The 20023-nt window shown below is 36.3% G+C and overlaps 1 protein-coding gene across 1 annotated transcript in view; it reads left to right on the plus strand.

Annotated features, from left to right (window-relative positions):
* INTS6 (integrator complex subunit 6) overlaps window positions 1-20023 on the plus strand; it is a 43454-nt gene that overhangs the window by 14928 nt on the left and 8503 nt on the right. Inside the window, exons 4-12 of the mRNA XM_054391076.1 lie at window positions 4296-4385; window positions 10898-11081; window positions 12129-12254; window positions 13109-13263; window positions 16166-16318; window positions 16461-16593; window positions 17071-17165; window positions 18057-18167; window positions 19765-19980. Coding sequence (XP_054247051.1) covers window positions 4296-4385; window positions 10898-11081; window positions 12129-12254; window positions 13109-13263; window positions 16166-16318; window positions 16461-16593; window positions 17071-17165; window positions 18057-18167; window positions 19765-19980 — 1263 coding nt within the window. The remainder of the gene's footprint in view (window positions 1-4295; window positions 4386-10897; window positions 11082-12128; window positions 12255-13108; window positions 13264-16165; window positions 16319-16460; window positions 16594-17070; window positions 17166-18056; window positions 18168-19764; window positions 19981-20023) is intronic.

Here is a 20023-nt window from a genome sequence, read left to right on the forward strand (position 1 = left end):
GCTCAGTGGTGCTCACAGCATATTTGTTTTGTATTATCTGAGCACAGAAATATTTCAGCTGGAGACAAGAAATGGCAACCACTGTAACTGAGTTGCTTTGTGATTTGGAACAAATGGTTGTGAAGCTGTCAGACCATTAAAAAGAATGCATGTTGTGTAACACTTAAGTTAGTTTTAAGGCTTTGAATATTTTGCTAAGCTAAAAAGGGACAAGCAAGCTTGCAAGATTGCCCTGGTATTGATGATGATTTTTAAATAACTGTCTTCTAAATAGAGTTATGTGGGACTTTTTGTTCTTCTTGGTGCATATATATCCTTGAAAATGCAAATTGTAGGTGAATGAAAAAACCCTCATGTACCACATGATAATACTTAGCAGTTGAGCAGGTTGATCAGTTATTAAAAACTTCAATGCTTCTTTCTTAGTACTTTTTTCACCACTGCTAGGAACCTTCAGAGGGAAAAGCGTGCTACTGAAAAGAATATACACTCAGATTACTCTAGCAGCTATTTAGAGTACAAGAGATACCAAATGAGCCATTTTGCCTACATGAAGCAATTAGCTGAAGTTCTCTTGGGAGCTAGTTGTCACCGAATTTCCAGCTATAAAAATAAGTAGTATTTAGTTTTTTCCAAATACTTTATAAGCAAAACTTTGACAATCAGAGTTTAAAATTTGAAAATAATTTTCAATTTACTGTAGCCTGATTGGCGAACTGGGACACAAACTGCCACAGTTTAAATATAGCAGTTGAGTTACTAACCTCTAAAATGTTTATTCACTCTCTGTGGTTATAATCTGTCTGAAAACAGGTAACAGAAGTATCGTTGTATGCTTGTTAGGCTAGACCTGTATGATGCTAGCTTAAATTGTGAGCAGTGTCCATATGTTTCCCAAGATGCTGGTAGTGAGGCCAAGTTGATCTTTTCCCGACTTACTTTTAAGAACTTGGGATTTCATGCTTTCTATCTTTCACTTTCCTGTGTGGGAATGTAAGATGATACTAAAATTAGCTGCTGGATTATTTTTGCTTTTGCAGGGAACAAAACCTCATGGTGATTAGTTAGTTGTCAGAGTATGTTGTAAACAGGCTTCTTTATTTACACCTTGGCACACTGTGCTGATTTCCAGTGCATTTCAGCACATACCTGTAAGCTGCCAAGGAGTGTGTGATGTGTGCTGTCTCACTCACTGTTTTACTGCATAACTAAAATAATTGAGCTGTGCTGAAATGATTTCTTATCCATGCAAACAATGATGTTGCTATGTGTTTTGAAGAATGTAATATTTTTAAGATGTGTAAATTCATAGTGGTTTTTTAGTAGCATATTTCTAAAGGAATAGCAATAGACAATAATTTGATTAACATAGTTTTAGATTCATTAGATTGAAATAAAGTTCTGAAACAGTAATTGACAAAACTGTAGTTTGGTTTAAAAATTGATATGTATAAGTCTTCTGGAATTTCATTTTGCCCAATTTACTAAAACATCTCTTGAGTTTTGAGGCCTTACATAAATAAGAGGATTTTTTTGAAGGAATACCTGACTTAATATGGGTTCAGTATATCTTCATGTAGTGCGGAGTGGAATAAGAGTCAGTGGTACTCTGTAAGAGTTAATGACATGGAAATTGTTAGTTAAAAATAGTGAACCTCAATAATAGGCATTTTATCTGAAATTCTTCCTTCATATATTCTAATTGTTTCTGTTCTTTTAGGTGGATTGTAGACACTGGTTTCATGTTCCTAAATTGTATGGAGCTGTGAACTTAAGTGCAGCTGAGTGAACTCAGCTCTGCTCACTGGTCTTTAAATAGTGGTGAATTGTATACTCTGACTTGATTTCCTAATTCTTTCTGGAAAGGATATTTGTAGCTGTGTTGAGCTGAATCTAAGACTTGTATTTTCACATCAAGCTAGTGAAAAAGAGGTTAGAAGGGGAAGCTTTCCCTTATTGCTTAAACAGATGTGAAGCCTTCTGCAACAGTGCATTGTTGGTGTTTCCACAGTTACCCCATAGCTGAGACTTGGAAATGTGACTTTGTCTTTGGGGTCACAGAGTCTCAAATCAATTGTTACTCTGCCTCAAAAGGAATGTTGTTCTTGTTCTGGTAAGAGGATATTCTTGCTTTATGAAGTATGTTGCTATGACTTGACTCTTACGTTGGTAATCATCGTGCAAGTAAAATGCTTCTGAAATTACAACATATAAACTGAGGATGAAGTAATTTCTCCCTCAGACATTTTTTTTTTGGGGGGGAGGGGTGGAAGCTCAAGCATAGAATCTCTAGTTTACTTCCTTGTTATTTCATAATCACTCTGAGCCCAGAATGTTTAAATTTAGGGCTTAAATTTTAGATGGGTAAAATTGAGGAAGATTATAGTTGAGGTACACAAAAGGGCTTAAAATAATGAGGATATTTGGACAATAGGAGTTGACAGTCTATATTTTTAATACTTTTATTTCAAATTGGACCAGAACATTGACCTAAAGAGCTTTGCTTATGACATTATAAATCTAAAATCTTGTTGTTTTTATGAATTGTCAATTTTTTTCCTGAATCTTTTGTTAGCAATAAGGTTATATTATTTTTATGTCCAGTATTCATAAGAACAAAATCCTTTTCCTCTAGTTAGAAACTCCATTTTCAGTGTTATTTCAGTGCAACATAATTATCTTCCAGTTGATTTTTTTTTTTGCAGTTATTGGAAACTGTTAGTTGGTAAAATAACATACTGTAACTGTTGTTCAAAATTAAATAAGGCTAAATATTCTTAGGAAATTATTTTAATTAAAATTAAGTGTATTTCAAGAGTCCTTAAATTCTTTCGAGTAATTGTTTAAACTGGATTGTAAACTTGCTTTGCTGTTGTGGGAGAGATTTTCACTGTTTCATTTTTTTCTTTGTATTTTTTATCTGTAGTAATGGTATGCTTTTTAAAAAAGAATTTAGGATTTTCACTAAGTTTTGAGAAAATATTGAACAAATAATTTTTTTCTGTTATGTAGTAAATGGATTACTGTAAATGTGGTGTTGCCACTTCAAACTAGATAAAGCCTCACCAAACATATTTCGAATTGTTAGGTGGTATTTCTGTTAAAAGCACACAATCAGTAGGTGATCCTTTATATTAAACGGCTTCTAAAAATGGGTTTGAAACCTCTTTAGTTCTCTCTCCATGTTTTTAGAGTCAATTGTAAGCATTTGTGAGATAGCTTGCCTTTAAAAGGAGAACTAGGGTATAGGTCTAGTACTTTTAGTTTTCTGAAGTGGAAAAATGAGGCCTTAAGCTTGGTAATTGGACAGTAGGACCCACTAAACTAAAGCTTCTGGTGACATATTGAGTCTGTCTTTAACCCTAGCTAGTGCTTCCTGGGTTCATGGATTTACTTTTGGATCCTTTCTTTCAGGAGCAGAAGCTTCTAGCATACTGGCAATAGTGAAAGAAACTGCCAATAGCAGATCCAAGGGTTTTTGTTGCAGCTAGGCTAGTTGAATATCTTGGTGGGATCACAGAATGTCTTGCCTTGTATGTGTTTGTCTTAAATGATTTGTATAAAAAGTTTATTTTTCAGTTACTTGCTTCTGAAGTCTTGCTTGTGTGATTGAACTGCTTTGGTCAAACTGTAACTGGTACTATTCATATCAGTTTTCCTTAATGTTAATTCTTAACCCAGGGGTTGTGATCACAAATTAGAATCATAGAATGATTTGGGTTGGAAGGGGCCTCCAAAGTCTCTAGTCCAACCCCCTCTACAGTAATCAGTGACATCCTCCACTAGATCAGGTTGCCCAGAGCCCTGTCAAACCTCACTTTGAATATCTCCAGGGATGGAGCCTCAACCACCTCTCTGGGCAACCTATTCCAGTGTTCCACCACCCTCATGGTAAAGAACTATGCAAATGCTTTAGTTGGTCACGCAATAATTAATCACTCATAAAATCAACCTTGGAATAGGGGGAATTGGAAGTATCTCTGGTTTCAAGTAAGTTGTTCCTCTAACAGCTGCTATTTTTGCAGTACACATTGTTCTTCAAGTCCTATGTTAACTGTTTCTGCCATGTTTTTGTATACATTTATTGAATACAGACATGGAGAGTGCCTAGCTTTACATGGGTTACCTGCAAAAAGTCTCATAAAGCCATAGCACTGTACTATATAGTACATGAGTATAAGTACCTTGAGTCTCATTGTTTTGTTGGTTGGTATAAGTATCTGTTTAATGACTGAACAGAAGCTTACAAATTTGTTACAACATTTTAAATGAAATTGCTTTTTTTTTCTCCTTAGGGACGAAACCCCTTTTTTCTGGAGCCAGCAATAATTATAACAGTTACTGATGGAAGTAAATTAACTACTACCAGTGGAATACAGGAAGAGGTAAGATCTGACCTCTGTTCACACTGTGTACTAAATGTTATGTTAGGATACTGCCTACAGTAGGAGTATAAATGATTCCTCAGAAGTATGTTCATAAATAGCTCAGACTTGCATGATTCCTTTTAATTTGCAGTAATTTTGTGCAATAGTACTACAAAAGTCCAGATTGTTCTTTTTCCATGTCACTTATGACAGGCATGCAGTGCAACTGTTGGTCACTTCGCTATTTCTATCCAGAAAGTTCATGTTTTTTCAAATATGTTAACAGAAGAAATTCATTTTTGTGCAGTGTCTATGCCTTTAACTGGTCCCGATATAAGTTTTCATGTTATAGATCCAAATTAATATAGTAATTTCCCTAAGGATATAGCTACTAGGGAGTATGTGGAATATGTACTACTTTCACACTGGGCTCTGAAGTCAATTATAATCAAATCGGTAATATCCTTATAGGCAAGGTAAGAGCTGAAGAAATGTATTTCAAATCAAATCTGTAGAGCAGTTTAAAACACCAGATCTTAATATACTGGTGTACTTGCTCAGACATCTGTCACACTTAGGGCTGTAGCAAATGCTGAGGTACTGAACTATTTTAACTTGCTGGCCATTTTGATTTCTTCCCTTAAAAGATGGAAGAGGTCATTGAGAGTAGGATTGATCGGACCAGCTCAGTGCCCATTCCACACAGTAGTACTAATAAAACCCAAACAACAACAACAAAAAATCCTGAAGCTCACTCCCTTTTCAGGGAAAAGCTTATTATCCAAAGGCCTGTCCTAGAGCTTGTGGGGAGCATTCAGACTTCTGCATGCACATGGCATTTGACTATACAGGTTAGCTTGTCATACATCACTGTTCATTAGTTACTCGACTTTCTCCTAATACTCTATTATTATATTGCATTCTTACAGTACTTAATTCCTTGATAAATGAGCAAATTTAAACGTGTTGCCTTCTGAAGGAACTGAAAGTGACCGCTGCTCTTACTTCCTGCAAGACAAAATGCAGGTTTCTTCCTGCGAGACAAAATGCATTCCTTCTTCCATATGCATCTACAGGGTAATATATTTCATACCCAGCAACTTTTTTTTTTAGTGTTTTGTTACAGCTGTTCTAGAAGGAACATTTTTTACTTCCACGCTTTATTTCCAAAGCATCCAAGGGTCCTTCTGTGTTGCAAGAATGATCTTTTGCTTTTTTTAATGTGTTCCCTATTTGGATTTTTAATTAGTGTAGCTTGAGCATCCTTTACAGTTTAACATGCAAAAATGAAAGCTAATACAGTAACACAACACTGGAGATATAAAAGCCTGTTGCTTCTTTTCGATAAGAAAGCTTTTTGGTCACTTTCAAATGCCTCTTACTCCTTGGGTTTGATGTTGGAGAGGCTTTTAAGACTTGGTGTTGGAAGTGATCATATTCCACTGGCTATGACAGTGTTTTACTTCCTGTGTAAAGTTTTTATGGACTAAGGCAATGTATTTTTAGTTCTTTTAAAACTTACATACAGGAGAACTGACAGAACAATGTTTTTCTGGAAAGCCTGTGAAGCCAGCATGGAACCTGGAGGCAAGTTTTCTTAAAGCTTTATCATTCAGATGAACATTTGCATTCTTACCAATGAAATCAGCTTTATTGCTATGGGAACACTGTCATTTGCCCTAGTGTGAAGCAGTCAAGCTTAAATCTTGTTTCAGAGCTCTTGCCGAATTCTTCAGATGTCCTCATTCTTTGTGGAATTTAATATGCGTTTTGCAGATAAAGAGCCTTACCCATTCAGGAATGCTTCTGTAGTTCTCTCTCTGATAGCTGTGGTTCTTCAGATTACAGACAGAAATGATGCCATGTATGCAATTATCATCTCCATCAGGACAAGTTAGCAGGATTTTCAGTCCTGTCCCAGTGCTGATGTGCTGATGTACACAGCATCAGTTCTGTGATCAGCATGGCATGTTGACCAGATTCTTCCCTGGATTCGCTTGTCCCAGTCACAGCCTGAGGAAGGGATGGGCTTCTATGGTTGAAATACCATCGTTAGTTATTGGTCTTGTGCTATGGATTCTTAGAGTGGTTTTTGGTTTTGGCCTGGTCCCTCATATTTGGTCTTAGCCTTTTTTTTTCTTTCCTTTATCAAGTGTTTAATTGGTTGAAGGGATTTATCTTATTCTTCTTTATATTAAAAAATAAAATGTCCTATTTCTCCAGATCTGCAGCTGCTGAGTTATATTCCCTTGTCTTCCTTTTACTTGCCCTCTGCTTCAAGATGAAGCATTAAAATCCTGTTTGCAAGACTGAAATTTGGTTATTGACTTATTGGTACATTCTGATGAATGGTCATGCAAACAAAAAGAATGGGTTGCTTGGCTTCTGGATGTTGCCATTCTTATCTTTTAGTTATTCCTCCTGTAAGAGACTCTTATCAGTGTTTTTTTTGACTCTTCTTCCCAGAACTGTTTGATGTCATCACACTGATGGTTCCCATGGTTGATCATCACTCATCCTGTCTATAATAGCTGTAATAACTACAAGTGCCAAGGTCCTGCTTACTTTAAAAAGCAAACAGGAACTGTAAATTCTCCATTTTTTTTATATAATCATAGTTGCTTGAGCTAAAAATCTTGATTTGTAAACAAACTCAGCAAGAAATGTGGCAGATCTCATTAAATGCATGTTCCCACCCTTTATCATCTGTGTTTTTCATGTTAGCTGTGGTTACTAGGATCACAGCATTTGGCACTGAGCCCTAGAGCTCTTGACATGTGGATTCTCTGTAACTTGTTTATGGTTAATGCTAGTATCAAAAAGGCCAAGCATATCATTTTGTTGACATTGAGTGTCAGTTGGCCCGGTGTCTTTCTGTGATCCTAAGTTATTTCCCATGGGGGAAAAAATCTATGGCTTTTAATCTCTGCTATAACTGCCTAGAATTGGTTGGAAGAAGATGGGGAAACACTGTTACTAGCTCTAGATTTTTTTTTTCAGTCTGTGAAGGGCTTGTTTTCCTAGCTGGACTTGAATGTTGTTGTCCATACTTTATCCTTCAGTCCTCTAAGAATGAAGTGCTGCATTTGTTTGGAGTGTTAGATATAGCTTGTCTTTTCATAGGTATTAGAAAAGCTACAAGGAAGGCTAGTTGGTGGTTTGAGGTTTTTTAAGATACAAAAAGAAAGAGAAATTAGCTCTCTGTAGAGATATTTTAGAGTACTTAATCACTTAACAACGTTTTGTGAGATTTCCCAAGATGGAGCTGCCTGTAATTACTTGGATATGAAAACTTAAGCATTGCTAGTGCTGTCTGTTGTAATCTATATGCAGTCATTACCAGAAGAGCATTACTCATTCAGAAGCTACTGTGCTGTAGAGTTCCTCAATGTTTATCTAGGCTTTAGTCATCCTAGGGTCTCTAGGATCCTCTGGGGATTTTTGTTTTGGTTTTGTTTTTTTTCAAGATTTTGTGCTGTGTTGCTTCTTGATTGCATAAATGTATGTAGAAACAAGGACTCAGGATAACCACAAGACTTGCTCACCGATAACAGGCTTCTTTAAGAGCTCTTCAGTGAAAGGTTCTTCAACACCTCTCAGTTCTTGAACATTTTAGTGGATTTAAAAGCAAGGAAGAGTGGCCTAAGGCACACACTGCTATTTTACTGTATTATTATGGCATTTGGGAATGGTAAGATTTGTGTGCTCCTACAAACTGATGTTGAGACGTAACAGCTGTTGTTCAGTACTGAGCTGGGAGGACACATGTATCCTTATAGGTGACACGTCGAAAAGCACTGCTGGTAAATAACCTCTCTTTAAATTGTTCAGTCTATCTTTTCTCGATAACCAATATGAAGGACAAAGAGGAAAAGATGTGCATGCCTTCGTATTGAATTGAGCATGTGGAAAGGAAATGAAATTGCAAGATGTACATTTCTGGGCTCATCTTGTTTTCTGCTAGGTATGCAGTTGCTATGGTAATACTATACCAGTTTAAAACAAAAAAGTAATTGGAGGTAAGAAGACCAATTTACTGATACCTGTGGAGAATGAGGCCTGGTTTGAATCTGATTTCCCCAGTAACACAGATATTAAATTTAACTGGAATTAACCTGTGGGAAAAACAGCAAGGGCATGGACTTGATGCTCATGGCTTTGAGTGCCATGTTACAGTTTTAAAACATTGCTAATAGTAATACGTATGTAATGCAATGATCTGCTCCTGAGCACTTTTTGGTTTTGCGGTTCTCAGTATCACCAGCTGAGGCCAAGAGAGGTTTTGTAATTTTGACATAAACTGAACTCAGGATAGTTTTGGCACGGTGTCCAATTGGTTACTTATATATTTTTAATGTATATATGGTGCCTGAAGAAAACTGGTGCTGTTACATAGGTCTGCTATCCAGATGAAATGTGTTCTTCAGAGCTATTAAATGTTCAGTCAGATTTAAGTAGGAAAGTTTGGTGAATGGCATTCCTTAATAACAGCCCCAAGTGAGGATGGTATAGTGCTTGCAACTGAGTCAGGGTTCTAGGATGTTTACTAAACATGCAGATATTATATAATGAAGTTTACTTTGCCAGGTAGGCATTGTTTGTTGTTGTTGTGCAAGAAGGGGAAAGACATGCATGTGAATTGGTAATAAACCAGGTGTGTTGCTGAGTGCCTTTTGACCAATTTAATGTGAAACACTTGGGAAAAATCATGCTTTTCTCCGATGTGCTCTGTGTGCGTCAGCAAAAGCAGAAATTCAGGAGGGGAGGTATCAGGTGTGCTGAAAATTCTTAAATGGTGTGATTCTTCCTTACATGCTGTAAGAGTAGGTTTGTGTTTGTTCCTGGCTTTGAGATTGTATCAATAAATAGATTATTTTTCAAGCATGTAGGCATACATATTTTCCCAATATGAGATGTTTGCAATTATGTAAGTAAGAATAGCTGAGGATTCCAGTTTGGAAATTAGATTTAATGCTTTCAAGAGGATATCTTAAAAATAAGCAAATTTGTTGCAAGCTCCTAATTAACCACTACGAACTGAAAATGAAGGCAATTTGTAATGGGTGTTTTTGTGGACTGACATCAACTTTTGGAATAGACCAGTAGATTCCTTGGCTAATATGGAGCTGAAGTTGAGAACTGTCATTTTTTTCAGTACTGCATATGAAGGAAAGTGAGGAAGTGTCACGTTTGTTTCAGCTTTTGCATTTGACCCTGGTATTTGCCTAGGTAACAGAACTGCTTGTACAGCTTAAGTCATTGCTATGGAGATATTTTTTTGTTCCTCTTTGTAGCTGCAGTACTCCAGGTGAAATGAGACTTTTGCTTGTATTGACAGTGGTATCATCAGATACGGATCTATCAAATTTTTCTGAAATTTGTAATTGCTTGTTAAAAGTCTAGTCTATCTGTTCAGAGCTTTTGTAGTTGAATTTTTTTGATAAGCTTTCTTTTTCCCACTAATCTGTGTGAGATGGGTATTGATCCCTTATATAGATATTTTTTTCTTGTTTCAGTTTAGTTTTTTCTGCCAAATATGGGAAATGTAGATGTGCTTTTAGTGTCTGTGTTGCTGTTAGTGGTTAATAAATAATACCCTGACCGTTGCTGTATCTTTACTGCAGCATGTTTGAAGTCTCAAACTTGAATCTCTTTACTATGTCTTTGGGGAATAAAAGCAAAAAGAAATGTCCCCATGGACTGTGTGTCCCTGAGGATGGTATCTTCAATATTTTTAACTAAAATTTCTGTGTAGTTTTTCCCAGAGGCAATGCAATGGCACATGACAAGCAATTCTTTGTGTGGGAAGCTGTGGCTACTGTTACCTATTACCTGAAAGTGAGAACTCCATTTTGCATTTCAGTGTTGAATTTAATCTTCATCTCTGCTTGTCACTTAAAGGCATGAGTTTACTCGTGGGATATACCCACAAGTTATATAAAACCCAACCCAAGTTATATAAAATCTCTGCCTCCTGATTCCATAATGTAACTACCACAGTAGTTGACTTGTTGATTCTGACTTATTTGGATTAGGTGATCCTGGCAGCTAGATTTTTTTTTTTTAAGCAAGCATACTATGTATTTTTTTTGCCTGAGTCTTAGATTAATACTACCTTTTTAGTCACTTGTGCTTTTTATCCTGGAGAGTCAAGGGAGAAGCAAGGAACAGTGTGAGCTGAAAATGGACCTGTTCTACAGAAAATTGTCTGAACAGAGGAACGCAGCTGCAGTGAAACAGTTTTTACTGCTGAACTTCTAAAAATATTGTATTGATTCTGAAAGTTACATGAGTTTTAAAAAGTGGTTGTTCCCACTTGGTTTGTAATTCTTTGTGCATTGTGTTGCCTTGAAATGTTTGCATTGTTGATTAAAAGATTGGTGTCTTGTTTGTAATATACCTGAACTGAGTCATAAGTATCTATACAGAGGTTATTAGTGTGCTTATATAGAGTGAATTGTCACCACTATGTAACCTGAATTTTTTTCTTTAAAAAAACAGTATATTCACAGATTGAAATTCCTTTTCAGCTCCATTTGCCCCTCAATTCCCCTCTACCTGGAAGTGAGTTGACCAAGGAACCCTTTCGATGGGATCAGAGGTTATTTGCTTTGGTTCTCCGTTTGCCTGGTATTACGGCACCAGAATCGGAACAGATGACAGGGGTACCAGTGGATGACTCTGCAATTACACCTATGTGTGAAGTTACAGGAGGTGAGTGCCCTGGTTTCCTTTATTAGTCAATACATTTGAAAATGAAAATTAATTCAGCTTAGCTCCATTAATCATGTATGTGTTTAAGTATTTCTAAGTTCTTTCATTATGTGGAAACATTAAGAATTCCAATATAATTGAATGATAGACTCTTATGGTGTTAAAACTACAGACAATTTAATGTAACAAGTTGTGGAAGAGTATGAGTCTTTCTCTAGCATTTTTTTAGAAGAGAGAACTCTTTTCTGTGCACCTTGGTATTGCAGTTAGAAATTTTAAGAATTGAATCTGTTCTGCAGTACAGTTTTGCTAAAATCATGGCATGCTCTGATCACAAGATGCTGAAACTGAAGGAAATGTATTGGGTTGTGGAGGTTTTGTGGTTGTTTTGTTGGGGTTTTTGGTGTGTGTTTTGTTTTTTTTTTTTTTCCTTTACAGAGCATGCAGAATGCAATGCAGAATTTCTGCAATGTGTAATACATAGTTTGGCAAAACTGATACTTTCCCTTCTATCAAAATTGATATTCCTAATCTCTTAGAAATTCTATTCCAGATCAAACTCAGGAATTAATTCTATGATTTGTTTGTGGAGGTTTTGGATTACATCACATATTCAAAACATAATGATTATTCTGAGGCATTGGAGGGGATGTGCTAGCAAGCAAAGGGATTTAAAAATCTGAAAGGATTTGATTCCACTGCTTTTGACTAATGTAGGCTATACTAACAGTGTTTTGAGTGGAATTTGTGGACAGCTAAGTGTTGATGTCTGTCACAAGGGGGAGCCCATTTTCCATGAATGCAACCAAGAATTTGAGTTAAAATGATTAAGGGGCTAAACCCAAACATTTCCAGTGAGGTGTGTGTACCTGCCACAGCTACACTAGGCTGCCTTGCTGCTTAAACAAAGAGGAAGTGTTCTGTGGAGGCTTTAAATCAGTGATCCGTGCATAAACCAATCTGTGGCAGGTGAACAATTTTGAATGATCCAAGTTAAAATAAGGGCAGAAACATTGAACACCCTTAACCTTGAATGTTTTGTTCTAGGTCGATCATATTGTGTGTGCTCTCCAAGAATGCTGAATCAGTGTCTTGAGTCATTGGTGCAAAAAGTGCAAAGTGGAGTAGTAATAAATTTTGAAAAAGCCGGACCAGATCCCTCACCAATTGATGGTACTTGAAATTTTTTACACTGTGCTACCAAATGACAGGGATATGACTATCGGTATAATTAAGTGAACTTAATGTAATAGTTGCCAAAACAAAAGGAAAGCTACTGCAATTTAAAAGGCATCATCACATAAAGGACCTGCCATGTCTGAAATGCTGTTGTACTCTTTCAAAATGCTGGCTATAGCTGCTAGGGGATGTGTAAAACCTCTGCATTTGGTTGTACTACTCAGGTAGTCTGAAATGCAGTTATTCATGTTGAACATAGTTAAATGCGTTAATGTGTTTTAAGCAGTAGTTTTCAACCAGCTAGAAATGTTAATAGCTTGCTATGGAAATACTGTGTGTTTATACACTTAGCCCTTTTTGCTTAACGTAGTAAAATGGCCGCAAATATGGCTGTGCAGCCTTAATTTCTTGTTCTATGTGGCTTAACTAGGCCCTTCTTAGGATGCTACTGGGAGGTGTTGGTGGGATTTTTTAATCGTGCTTTGCTACAATAAAGAGTTAGTCCAACAGTATTAGTTTTTTGTATCAGTTTTGTTGTTACTTTTTAATGCATGGAGAATTGAAGGTTATTTGGTAGTAAGGATGGTAGGAGAAAAACTGATTATTAAGAGCTCTAAATAATTGGCTTTCTCAGCTCTGATCCAGTATTTGTTCAATGCTTATTTGGTTTATCATAGTTTCTGAGTTTTTGCAGGAATGTTTATTGACAACTGTCTACTATTCACAAAAATAATACTAACTGCAGGAAGAGCTTCTCTAGGGGTGTAGTTTTTAAACTCTTTGCAGAAGTTGTTTAATTTTTTTTTTTGACTTACAATGCTGTTTTGACTCAAAGCCTTTTTCTTTAGATGGACAGGTGGAAATATCTAGACCCTTTGGACCCCAACCTTGGCACAGCTGTCACAAACTTATTTACGTGAGACCAAACCCTAAAACTGGGGTTCCTATAGGTCATTGGCCTGTTCCTGAGTCCTTCTGGCCAGATCAAAATTCTCCAACACTGGTATGTACTGGAGTTTGATAAAGCAAAGGTTTTGTTCATGAGGGAATGTTCCAGGGTTTCCTGTTCACTGTTTTGTATCTTCAGATACATGCTCATTGTAGCTACTGTGAAAGCAGTATGACTGAAGAAGGAATGACATATATAAACCCTTGTGGCAGTTACCTCAGATAAATTACTGATAAGCAAATAATACTAAGGGGTTTTGCTTTTCAGTAGCTTTGAAGCATTGAGAAACTGCCTGTAACAGATTCTTTTTGTAGTGTTTCTTTTTGAACTCCTGAAATATCAAACCAGAAATAAGGTAACACTGGGATAACAGACTAGCAAATTCTATTGCCTTGATTAATTGAGATTAATAATTTTCCCAATTTTTGAATCATTGTGATAGTTCTGTCTTCATTCTAGCAACTGAAAGTAACATCATCTGTTCTTGTTCAGTTCAGCTGTACCTTCAAATTTTCTCAAGCACAGAGAGACTCACCTTGTTGTGTTAAGTACTACACACAGAATTAATTTTGTTGTTTAGCCTGGAGAAAAAGATAGGATACTGGAAGAAACCTCTTCACTGAAAGGGTTCTCAAACACTGGAACAGACTCTCCACAGAGGTGGCTGAATCCCTTTCCCTGGAGGTGTTTCAAAGATGCAGAGATGTGGTGCTGAGGGACATGGTTTAGCACCAGGGTTGGTGGAGTTAGATAATGTTTAGACTCAATCCTAAAGGTCTTCTCCACCAGAATAATTCTGTGATTGTGATATGACATTGCCTTTTTGGTCTGAGAACTAATTCTTAGTATAATAGATTTTTTTTTTTGTATTTTTGCTAATCTTTAGAAGTCATTAAAGAGGAAATAATGCAGTTGCATAACTTCCCTGCATTTCATGATGATTTTAATTGATTTTTTTTTTTCCAAATTGGAAATTAGTGTGCTGACTGGCAAACTTGCTGCACTTCTCATAAATTTTATTTCCTTTGTGAACTAAAGACCTTTGAAATACAGGTTATTAAGGAGTAGCACAAGTATGAAAATTTAGTCATATTTACGAGTTTGGTATTCCTGGTATCCCATTCGTTGAAGGATGTGGGTAGAAGTAAATGTTCTAAAGCCATTTAATACCCAAAATGTATTGTGTGCTGGGTATTAAAAAGCTGCTCGTAACAACTGTCTATGGCATATCTACTTTCATTCATTGTATAGAGTCAGTACAGCTTGTCTGCTACTGCAGATCTTCATTGAGATTGCTAAAGCAGTTCATGCTAAGTAGAGTTGTTGAACTAAATCTGCTAAAACCATGAGGCTGACTTACCCAAATGGTATGAAGAAGCAATTCTTGTCAGTAGCATTTATAGCTCTGGTTACTGCTTAAAGCACTGGATTATTGCATGTGCAGCTAAATTCCTGTAACACACTGAACATTTCTATGCAATGTTGGGGAGCTAAGCTTTCTGATAGTGTTTCAAGGTTTTGTATTCCTTCTGAAAATAGTGTCAAAACTTAGCATATCTTTTCTACTTTAGAGTTTATAGTTAAATATTTTTGTCTTCCTCCCTGATCCATAGTGACATTGTCTCAAACAGTCCTTTCCCAACACCTTTTTAGTGTACTGTAGGTAATGATGCTGTCAAGGCTTTAAGTGTATAGGAAAGTCTGCTAATTACGTTGGCAGATCAACATGTAAGTGGCTGCTCCCACTGCACTGAGGTAAAAATAGTTCTGCTGTCTAGCCAAGGGTTATTTGACTTTGCAAGTCTTAGCATCCAACTTCTTTTGCAGCCTTTTTTCCCCCTAGTATAGCTACTTTATGAATTGTTAAAAAATGCCACCACAACTATTTATTGGAGGCATCTTTGAAGAGAATCACAGTTCCTTCAGTTGGTTGGGCTTCCTGTTCTGTGTGCACTTGGGCAGTACGCCTTCCTCAGAGTGGAGACACTTGAGGCAAGACCAGCTCTATGGGCAGACAACATTTGGGTGGTTCATCCTAAAAGGAAGAAGCTGGAGCTTATAAATGTGGAAACATTATTTTGAAGGTGAAGTTGTAGCAAAGTCCAAGAAACCCTGTGTTTCTCTAGTTCATGTTATGTATTTATTAGTTACCTTCTTCCAAAGAGAGTAAATGAGAGGAGGCTTCCCAGTTGAGCTCTTCCCCAGATTTTAGTGGCCTTGGAGAAGGCTCAGGGTAAGTATAAAAGTTTATATTCCTCTCCTGAAATGCAGGTCAAATTTTCATCACAAAAAAAAAAAAAATCAGCCTTCCCTTTCAGCAGATTTCAAATATGTTTTTAACTTATATTTGAAACTCAAGACCTTTCCCCTGTGCTTAAAAAACTAAAAACTGAACATTTAAATTGCTTTAATTGAAGTAATTTTTCATGGGCCTGGTTAAAATGTGTGTTCTTTTAAAGCTTTTTTTTTCTGAATTCATGCTTCTCCTGGTCATAATTCAGTTTGAATTTTGTAACTGTTAAATTTGCCACAAAGGAAAAGTGCTGGAGGAAGTCAAATGCAGAATTACAGTACCTGCTTCTGTGGGGTATTAAAACGGGCAGGCTTCACAGTAGCATGGAAGACTTTTTATTTTTTTTTTTTCCTATTGGGATTTACTTCCATTTGCAAAGTGTTTTTGTGTATATGCAAGGAGTTTTACTTCCATGTGTTTTAATCTTAGTAGGTAAAACAATTGATGTTTATTTAGGAAATAAGAATCCTTCAGATTTTAAGACTGTGCTAACAACATGAATTAATTGCTCTAGGACACGCTAACAATAAGTATAAAACCTGTATTGAAGAGACTCCTTTAAATACATCTGTTTTCAAAGAACCTGTATTACTTTATTTGTTATAGCACAATTGAATTTTGACTGTTATGCAGACTTACTAACAGTGGAATGCTTACGTTTAGCCACCCCGCACATCTCATCCTGTGGTGAAATTTTCCTGTACTGACTGTGAGCCGATGGTCATTGACAAACTGCCTTTTGATAAGTATGAGTTAGAACCTTCACCGCTGACCCAGTTTATCCTGGAAAGAAAATCCCCTCAGACCTGCTGGCAGGCAAGTACACAGTGCATGCTGATTGAGGTTATTTATAGAATGCTGGGTTTTTTTGAGACTTGATTCTGTAATCAAAATAGGATGTAAAATTTCAGCACAGGATATGTTGGCTTTGCGTATAATGTAACGTGTTTTATTGCAGGTATATGTGAGCAATAGTGCAAAATACAGTGAACTTGGTCATCCTTTTGGTTACTTGAAAGCAAGTACAGCGCTGAATTGTGTGAATTTATTTGTGATGCCTTACAATTATCCAGTCCTCCTTCCACTGCTAGGTAAATATAAATATTTTCTTAAGTGGTAAACAATTGAAAAACTGATCTCATCTAAATAGATTACTGCAGTTAATGCCAGTGTTACCACACAGCTGTATAAAGGTAGAATGTTGATGTATTTGTCATCTGTAACTTGTTTTACTTGTTGCCTATGGGCTGACCTTCACAACTCAGTCTTACCATGTAAGATGACGTAAACATCGTTCTTTCAGATATGCTTTGGTCTTCTTTCATTATTTTCGGAGCCATTTTTCCTAATCTGTTGTTTTAATTGCCGATTCAGTTTGATAAATAATTGATTGGCTTCCATCATTTGGCTGCAGCATTTATCTTGTGTGCATATATTTAGTTTAGTCATGTATGTGTTAACATACGTTAATTTAAGCATTGAGGAATTGATGTTTCTTTGAGAGTTTCTATTATTAGGAAAAACGATGTAATGCCTTTCGTTTTGTTTCATCTCTCTGTAACCATCAGATGATTTGTTTAAAGTACACAAGGCAAAGCCTACATTGAAATGGCGGCAGTCATTTGAAAGCTATTTGAAGACAATGCCTCCATATTATCTTGGGGTAAGATGACTTACTGTGTTAAAATTTCTGTTTTATTCTTTTAACTATTTATCTTTCCACTGTGGGTGTGTGTCAAATCTGCTGCTGCTATTCATACTGTGCTGCAGTCATGCCAGCTACAAAAATGAAAGTACTGGCTGGAGCAAACTGTTATGGGGCTTGCAGTTCAGATTGTAACATGGGAGGCTTCCTGTTCTGGTTGCTGGTTCTGAGTTCTTTGGGTGTGTCTTTTTTGCTGGGATGGCAGTGGGACAAGGAGGGATGGGGGAGTAGTTTTCTGGATTGGGCTTTTGGCTTGGTTGCTTCTGCTTGCTGCTGCTGCTTTGCATTGTGCTTCTTTTGCAAACAGGCTAAGGTAATTACACATTTTGTACTATGTTTATCTGATTTTGGTCAGTGAAGTCTATTCTTATCTCACTCTTTTGTGTCTCAATCTGGAGTTTGTGTGTTACTATTCCCTCACTTCTGTTTTGGGGAAAATAGACAGGTTAACCTACTGGTTCAATTTGAGCCATTTTCTTCTGATTTAAACCGTTATAGTGCATTCCCTATTTCAAGTAGAATATGCATTAGTTATGCATGTAGTTTAGCTATTCTTTCTATAATGATACCTACTGGTTTTGCTGGAGTTTTGTGGAAGACTTGAGACCTGAATGTTACAAAAATCTCATCAGCTGTGACTTGTGTATAGAAATGATATCTCTGTTAATAATTGATGCTGTATGCATGGAACAATGCTTTAAAGCAAGAAGAAAAAACTGTTGCCCTGAAAATCTTTTTCTTTACTGATTTTGAGGACCTTGGGTTCTATCTGAAATGGATACAGTTAGCTGAAGCATGTATACAACACTTACAAAGTTAAATCTGACTATACGATATAATTTGTTTCAGCCTTTGAAGAAAGCTGTGAGAATGATGGGAGCACCAAACCTTATAGCTGACAATGTGGAATATGGACTTAGTTACAGTGTCATTTCATATCTCAAAAAGTTGAGTCAGCAGGTAATGTTGAAGCAAAAGAGCAGTAAAAACTAATATCAGGATGATTAAGTTGAATAGCTTTGAAGAAAAAAGAGAGGAGAAAGATCAAATTAATACATTCCCATATGCAATTAGCAAAAAAGGTATTTTGGTATTCTGAATTGAAAGAAAATTTAACATTTAAATGTAGACTTTATAGAGTGTACTATAAAGGTAGATATGGAGATATAAGCTGAGATAATTTTTTAAGAAGCATTTTAACTTGTACAGACAGTAACATACTTTTGTTCAAAAGAAAACATATTGTCTTACTTTCAGTATTAAAGATGTTCTAGCATAATTTCAGAAAACAGATTTGTGCTTTGTGCATTTGAATCAGGAAGTGTACTTTATATGGCTTGTGAAAAGAAATGGCAGGAGTTCCGTTAATATAAACTGGCATGATTCAGAATCTCTAATAAGGATACAGATGTGGCAAAGGACTTCCTGAATTCATTGTCTGTTTGGAATAGTGCCTGTGTCTTTGAGTAGTCTCCTGCACCAGTTAAAGCGTTTCTGCCCTGCTCCTCCACTTCATTTTATTGAACTGTGCATGTTAAGCTTTCTTGTTAAGACCATAATGCTTAAGATCATGAAGTAGGCTTGCAACTTCAAGAAACAGTGCAAATACTTGTTACTTAGCTAATGAGTTCTTATGGACTTTTTCTTAAAACATTAATATAAATGATTATTTGATGAGGCAAACCTCTTGAAGTTTACAGTATATCCTATTCAGTCATAGTCAGATTGCTCAGTATACTGTGAACTGATCACTCAACCTTAGTATTTTAGGTATCTTAGACTTCTAAAATGATGATATGCACTGCAAATTGTACTTAAAGCTTTTATGAAAAGCACTGCCAGTAAAGGCTTGGTATTCTTAGTAAGTGCATCTTCAGATTTTGAGTAGTTTATAAATTTATGTGAGACTGCAAAACCAGCATTGGCAGGTATATTACTAAATTGCTTTTGGCTCTTTGTTCAACTGTGTTCTGCCAAAGAGCTGTCATTTGTGAACATGTTTAATTTTGGTAGAAATCTAACATATAATAGCAGGGGTTAGGTCTGTCTAGTCAAACAGAATTGGATATTATCATGTACTTCATATTTATTCATGTTATGAATATTTGTATAGAGCTTTGAAAAAAGTTGCTACTATTGTGTGACTGATCCCAACTATAGTTGTGGGAAAATCAGTCTGTTGAGAGTTGCAGTGTTTAGTTGTTATTGTAGAAAACAGTCTGCGTGAATACAGACAGATTAGAGATTTGCTAGTCAAATTATGGCATTTTATGAAAATAAAAGCATTGCATGCATATTGGTGCTTAGATACCATAATGGGCAGCAGAGGAGAAATATGCAGAAGACCTAGGCACAAACTGTTCACTATATTTACAATTGTAGTAAGCATTAAGTGGTTATTTATTAAGCACTCCTTAAGCACTCATCCTGGTTATGGTCGTCATAGTGTATTAGCACATTGTTGAATCTTCTAGCTAGGAATTTAAAATGAATAAGTCTGACTAATCCTTTTAAGAGCATATTGTCAATTTTATTTATTTATTTATTTCAAATTAAGGCCAAAATAGAGTCCGATAGAGTCATTGGCTCTGTAGGCAAAAAGGTAGCGCAAGAGACTGGAATTAAGGTCAGAAGCAGATCACACAACCTGTCTATGGCACATAGGAACGATTTTCAACATCTGCTACAGGGGATTACTGGGGAAATTCCTCATAGACCTCTAGACCTCAATATGAAGGAGTATGCTGGGTTCCAAATAGCTTTGCTGAATAAGGTAAGCACCATTGTGTGTAATGTTGTTATTTTCAATATACTTC

The sequence above is a fragment of the Indicator indicator genome, chromosome 1, assembly GCF_027791375.1.
Source record: "Indicator indicator isolate 239-I01 chromosome 1, UM_Iind_1.1, whole genome shotgun sequence".
NCBI lineage: Eukaryota > Metazoa > Chordata > Aves > Piciformes > Indicatoridae > Indicator > Indicator indicator.